General features: G+C 44.8%; 1 protein-coding gene across 1 annotated transcript; it reads right to left on the bottom strand.

Moving 5' to 3' along the window:
* Positions 1–893: 893 nt before the first annotated feature.
* Positions 894–6,768, bottom strand: RPS16 (ribosomal protein S16). Its single transcript, XM_066591481.1, has 6 exons — positions 6,692–6,768; positions 6,552–6,603; positions 4,769–4,870; positions 2,755–2,851; positions 2,500–2,547; positions 894–1,079 (listed from the first exon to the last, which is right to left on the bottom strand). The coding sequence occupies exons 2-6, from the start codon at positions 6,597–6,599 to the stop codon at positions 934–936; spliced, it is 441 nt and encodes a 146-aa protein (XP_066447578.1). The 5' UTR covers positions 6,600–6,603; positions 6,692–6,768; the 3' UTR covers positions 894–933.
* Between the last annotated feature and the right edge of the window lie 281 nt (positions 6,769–7,049).

Raw genomic sequence — 7,049 nt, 5'->3', positions numbered from 1 at the left:
CACCTCGCATCCAGGGGTTTGACATTGATTGCGAGGACGATATTGAGCCGAGAATCACAGCCCAATATCACCCACACCACTGTGAAGCAGACCTAAGGAAACAGGACCCTTTCCATTTACATTTGGTGGACTAGCCAAACTGGTGTGCTGATTGCTGGGTATACAAGTTATGATTTTACTCTGGTGCGCATACTAAGACATGTTATTGCCATACCATCATTGCAGTGCTGCACGATATTTAATTACTCTTAAAAAAGGTAACCGGCTCACATGTAGATCCCCCAAATGAATTCAGTTGGTGGAAACCCAACCCAATCTAAAATTTAAAGAGCAAGATTTTTAGTCCTTTAGGTGTACTATATCAGTGTTCTCCAACTCCAGTCCTCAGGGACCCCCAACAGGTCATGTCTTTAGGATTTCCTCAGTGTTGCACAGGTGATGTAATTTTCGGTGCCTCAGACATTACCACTGGTGTTCTTACCATAGGATATCCTTAAAACATGACCTGTTGGGGGGTCCCCAAGGACTGGAGACCCATGTACAACATGGTGCGAGATAAACTTAGAGTGACTACCCACTACAGTTCTTTCACTACGAAATCCGCAGCGTTTTTCCCCCTCCAGGGGTCTATAGGAATTGGTAATGTAAAAAACCCCCAAAACAAACGCATTTTAACATTAGAAAGCCCCATAGACACCTGGAAAAAAAAAACACGGCAAATTTGCAAACGCTAGTGGGTAGTCGACCTTTTAAAAAAAAAAAAAGTTAAGCTTATACTACTGATAGAGTGCATAGTTGAACTCTAACATAAAACACTGCATGACTTTCTAACAGTAACTTCTACAATATTTTTGTTCCTAAATGGTTTTAAAAAGACAAGAGAGTAAACTGCACAGTTTTCAAATGTTTACTGAATGAAAAAGTACAATGCAATTAACGGTAAGACTTCTGGTAGCGGGCACGGGCTCCAGGTCCACCAAACTTCTTGGACTCGCAGCGACGAGGATCTGCAACCAGGAGAGTCCTGTCATACTGAATGAGAATATCCTTTATTTCTTTCTTGGAAGCCTCATCAACATCTGCAATAAATACAAATATGTTTAAACCAGACATCTAGTTATGAAGAGGATGACAACAGGGTGTACCACTGTTCATACACTGACCGGCAGTCATCTGCCTTTAACCACCAACTCAGTCTCGCTGTCATAACCAGTTGCCCCCAAGGGTTGAACCTGTGTGGCGCTCTGAAATCACAGCAGGATGGGCACCTTCTCCAAAATGCCAAAGGTTATCACTTTGACCCAAATCGAGTCAGAACTCGTGACTAAACAGCAGTTCTCCAGTCATGTGTCCATTAGTACACCACGTTGCTGGCAGTGAAATGGGGGTTAACGAAACGCACTGAATGGGGGTCTGGGAATGCAACATAGCTTCAAGCAATCGATTTGCAAGTATTTGTGAAGAGACTGACTCCATCCACTTCTCAGATCTGTGCTGCAGTCGCTAGTCTATCAGCAACTGCCACCCTCAAAATATGGCGGTTTTCACGTGGCACTGTTTCTGCATGGAGCTGTGCCAGGTCTGCAAGTACTGGAGCCTTCCTGTATCAAGTACTAACCACTCTGTGCTGGCATTGCACTTTTCCCAGTCCTTCAGCATGTGGTGAAATCTGCAGATGCCAATTATCCGACCTCTTGCAAAATCAGACATGTTGGCAACGGGGTTCAAACTCTATGATTTGGCATACCTGCTCACCAACAATGATGTCTCCAATAAGAACATTCTTATATGATACACTTTATGACTTATAAATAGAGATGAGCGAGCGTACTCGGAAAAGCACTACTCGCTCGAGTAATTTGCTTTATCCGAGTATCGCTGTGCTCGTCCCTAAAGATTCGGGTGCCGCTGCGGCTGACAGGTGAGTCGCAGCGGGGAGCAGGGGAGAGCAGGCGGGAGAGAGGGAGAGAAAGATCTCCCCTCCGTTCCTCCCCGCTCTCCCCTGCAGCTCCCCGCTCCGTGGCGGCACCCGAATCTTCAGGGACGAGCACAGCGATACTCGGATAAAGCAAATTACTCGAGTGAGTAGTGCTTTTCCGAGTACGCTCGCTCATCTCTACTTATAAACTAAAACGATGTAGCACTCTGCATAACAAAGGGCGCCATGATCTGCATACTCTTACAAAATTTTAATTATTCAAATTTTTTTCATATGGAGAGACTGATCCAAATTTCATAGATTTTTTTTGCAACTGTGTGTAACACTTTCAATGTCCACCAGTGTATGTAGTTTTCTACAGTTTGAGTCAGTATTTTCACGTAAAAAGCATCAATGCTGCACGGATGGACTGTGTGCAAGTCCACAAAGCATAATATGAACATATAAGCATACAGTTACTACTATCCTAGATCCAAGGATGCCATGTACATTTATACCCACAATGAGATCAAAAAGTGTCAATGACATTATCTGTATTGCATTGTCAAATGAGAACTTACATTTTTGGTAATAAGCCACAAGTGACTTGGAAATTGCTTGACGGATGGCTGCAGAGAGAAAAAGGCATAGTTACTGTACAGGTAAATTAAATTCATGCTTAAATTTGTGTATCATATCAAATAGAATAGGGTTATCTCAAGTCACAAACTACAACTGTGCTATACCAGACCATAAACCATGCGGTAGCAGGGCCGTGGCACAAATCAGCCATTTGTAAGAGCTCTGCCTTCTACATAAACTACCACCATGCTTACCATAGACTTGTGCAACGTGCCCACCACCCTTCACACGGACTCGGATGTCCACACCAGCAAACCGCTCCTTGCCCAAGAGAAGAACCGGCTCCAGTAGCTAAAGGGATAAGAGTAACCATTAGTAACAATCAGTATAAAAATGGTTAATGCCGATCGCTATAATGAGGGGCGCTGCAGCTTTGTTTTGCTTATTTTCAGATGCTTCCGGCCTCATAACATGTATTGGAAGCTTCTGGAAAAACCTTTTAAGAAATCCCACCATTGCTTTTTGGGCTCTCTTCACTGAATTCACCATTTGGTAAAACAAAGCATGATCATTTTCTTATCTGGACCAGCACAATTGTCGTAATACCATTTTTGTTTTTTTTCTTAATTTTTTACTACTATAGCAAAAAAAAAAGCCCACAACACATTAAGGGAAAAAAAATTGAATCTGCGCCTTAAGACCCATAGCATTTTTATTTTTCCCAGGAATGGAGCTGAGAGGTTGTTTTGCATGAAGAGTTGTAGTTTTTATTAGTACCATTTTGAGGTACACGTGACTTTTGGACTGCTATTCATTGCTTTTAGGGGGGGGGGGGGGGGGCTGAACAAAATAAAAATAGCAATTCTAGTGTTACTTTTTAAAATTATTTTTATGGTGTTCAAATGAGAAAATATTTTCATTGGTCATTACGAAATGTGGTAAGGCCCATTCTGTGCGGTTTTAATAAAAAAAAATTTAAAAAAAATATCACCCATTCAAATAGCATTTTTGTGGGGAGCAAAACAAAACTTGATGTGGGACCCCATGCAGTTTTTTTTTTTTTTTTAATTTCCCCCTCTGAACCACCTCATGCTCCATAGCTCAGTTCAATAAAAAAATTGAAACCTCTTACAAGCAAGCAGCTGAGTGATTAGTAAGATCGCTGCACTAGAAGAGACTAGATGGATATTGGGAGGGAATGAGAACAGCAGGGGGCGCCAGAACAGCAATATGTAGGTAAAGCAGCATGGTCTTAATTGCAAACATTGTGTGAGCTACAAGCATGTGATGCTGTGTACTTGTGTATAAAAAAACTGGAGTATTAATGGAGGCGAGACTTTAATTTGCCAACTATATAGGTTGCATTTACAAGCTTTCCAAGAGTATCACAAATTTTTTTGGCTAACCAGTACATTTTCGCTGTAAATCAATCTAAAACATAAAGATGTAACCCATTAAAGAACCACTTTTTTAGTATTTTAATCTCGCCTTTCAAGAGCACCTTTTTTTCCCTTTGACATAACTGTATGAGGACTTGTGTTCTGCAGATTTAATTGTATCTTTAATTTTCACTAGTACCCTACCATTTAATGTACCAAATAAGTTATTGAATTTTTTTTAAGGTGGGTTGAAATTGAGTCTTTTGGGTTTCATTTTTACAGCATCCAGAGTGTGGTAAAAATTACTTATTTGCTTAATTCCGTAGCCCAGCGCGATTACAGCAGTACCAAGTTGTGTGTCTTGTTTCTACGGAGTACACAGCGCAGCATAACAACTTTATTCTATGGGTCAGTGCGACTACTACGATACCAAATTTGTGTATTTTTTGTTACTGTACACCTTTTAATGGATTTATTCACGAGTGTTTTTTCCCTTACAAAAAAAAAAACACACATTCGCGAGCACAATATTCTTGTCTCAATATTGCGCTTGCCCGTGTGAATGTAGCCCATGCTAAGGGCATTTAAAAGAAAATCTAGTTTAAAAAGCAGCTGAGAAAGGGGGAAGAGTCATGCAATGGCTTCCGCGTAGATTGATAAGTCTCCCCCCATCTGTGTATAGTGACAGACATGTCAGTTAACGTATGTGGTGCAATTCATTTACCCAAAAGCCTAAACAGCATGTCTTACCCACTGAAGAAGTTTTGGATACCTTATGAAAACACGTAGCAGTTCCTGCACAGTACTAGAAGGACCTGTAAGCACTTTCTTACTGTCCTCACAGGAACCGCTACTACACTGTCCCAGAGCTACCGGAGGGCGGCCGTACCTTGTACTGCAGAGTCGCTGGTTCAATCATCTCGAGGGGTCGTCCGTTCACCTTAATGAGGCCATTACCTCTTTTGCAGTGAGCAACAGCAGTTGCAGTTTTCTGAAACAAAAAATGTGAATATTTAGACAAAGTCCACAAGTTGTCCTAAATAACGTCACTGTAGTCTTTAGGTCAGTTCTATACGGACATTTCACCAACTCTGCTGTTGAGTATTGTCAGTGTTCGCTGGGCAGGGATCAGACGTGACAGGGAGCCGGTTAAGGTTTTCTTTACATAATCACCGGCGATGAAGTGCTGTCGGCCTCTGAAGATATGGTGCTGGAAAGTCTGCGCTCGGGAGAAGTGCGTGCACGGTAGTAGAAAAGTATAATACACATACACATCCCCCAGCACCACCATAACTGTTTATACTGCTGTATGGAGGCGACAGGTTCCCTTCAAACTTAGTTACATTTTTTTGTGTCCCCCACGGGGGACTTGAACTTGTGATTAATTGCTTAAAGGGGTTGTCCCACGGCAGCAAGTGGGGTTAAGCACTTCTGTATGGCCATATTAATGCACTTTGTAATATACGTCGTGCATTAAATATTGGCCATACAGAAGTTATAGACTTACCCCTCCAGTGCTGGCGTCCCCGTCTCCATGGCGCCGACTAACGCTGTCTTCTCCTTCCATTAGACGTGCTTGCGCTGTGCGGTCTTCTGTTCTGTTGAATGGGGCTTCTCCAGCATTCTCGCGCCGGAGAGCTGGTCTGCGCAGAAGACCTCAACGGCACGAGCACGCCGGAGCGGCTCCATTGAACACAGCAGAAGACCGCACAGTGCAAGCGCGTCTAATGGAAGGAGAAGACAGCGTTAGTCGGCGCCATGGAGACGGGGACGCCAGCACCGGAGGGGTAAGTCTATAACTTCTGTATGGCTCATATTTAATGCACAATGTACATTACAAAGTGCATTATTATGGCCATACAGAAGTGCTTAACCCCACTTGCTGCCGCGAGACAACCCCTTTAAAGTGTAATGGCCCATTTACACAGGACAATTATCGGTCAGAGTTTTTCAGATTGCAGCACTCCTGCGGGAATTTGAAGGATAGACCTTCGCGTAAACGCAGGCAGAGACCGAATGATTGTCTGCTTACAGTAAATGGGAGACAGGTGGGGGAAGACTGCTCGCCAGCCACCCTGCCGGCAGCGCTCTGAGCAATAATCGCTCCTAGGTAGCAGAGTTTCACTGGGACCACTGTGGGGGATTGTTGGCCCAACAGCTCACCCCATGTAAATGGGGCATAATGCAATAGTATTGTGGTATACCGCCCTCTGACAGACGGTCTATCGTCATGTTACAGGCTTGGCAGCATTGGGGGCTTTCAGCTCCTGATCCATGGAAAGCCTGAATAATGCAACTAAGTTCTGGAGTGTTAAGGGGGCACCACATCGCTGGGGGCAGGAGAGAAGAATCCCGGGCCAGACCATCTAATAACGGAAACGCCGGACGGACCCCGCTGGGAATAATGGGGTCTGTTCGGTTTCCACTCAGCTGGCCAGCAGTTTACCATAAGAGAACGCAGCATGCTGGTACTGTGGGCCACATGCCCATTGGAGGTTCCAACACTGATGCCAATCTGCTCTAAAAGTAGGAAAAGGCGGCTAATCAGCCAATAACACATCACACAGGTCACACAACACCACAGTAACGGCCACACTGTATCCCGCCCTTACAGGAGGGCACCCCCATACACGAGGCCTCAGCACACGGCCGCCGCCGCCGCACACACTCACCTTACGTCCGAAAACCTGGACGGACTGCAGGGGACCCTTAGCCGGCATGATCCTGCGGGGAGAGAGCGAGGACAGGCGGTTACTAGGGCGGCAGCACCACACTATACACGGGCTCAGGCCTAGGAGCGCCGCACACTCACCTCTCACAGACGGGCAGCAGCGAGAAAAGGAAGCACGGGGTCTCCTCAACCACTCATCACGGGCTTGCGTGCCCTGTTTGCGCTGACGTGTGACGTAACTACGTAGGAGGGACGGGCTGCTCAGCGCCGCCATTTTACTTGTGGGAAGTGGGATACGGCAGTACATTAGCAATGTAGCAATGTATATGAAGGAGCTGATCGGCTGCACATCGCATTATGTGTATACTCCTGGCGGGGGGAAATGTAAGGGAATCTGCCAGCTACTTTCAGCCTTATTAGCTGGGGACGTCATTCACAGGCGCAAATGCAATTTTGGTCCAATAAACAGATCATTTTCAGTGTGTGCATGCTCGTTTTT

Source organism: Eleutherodactylus coqui, chromosome 2 (genome assembly GCF_035609145.1).
Source record: "Eleutherodactylus coqui strain aEleCoq1 chromosome 2, aEleCoq1.hap1, whole genome shotgun sequence".
Classification (NCBI taxonomy): domain Eukaryota; kingdom Metazoa; phylum Chordata; class Amphibia; order Anura; family Eleutherodactylidae; genus Eleutherodactylus; species Eleutherodactylus coqui.
The sequence above is the reverse complement of the archived record's forward strand: the minus strand, read 5'-3'. Positions and strand labels throughout refer to the sequence as shown.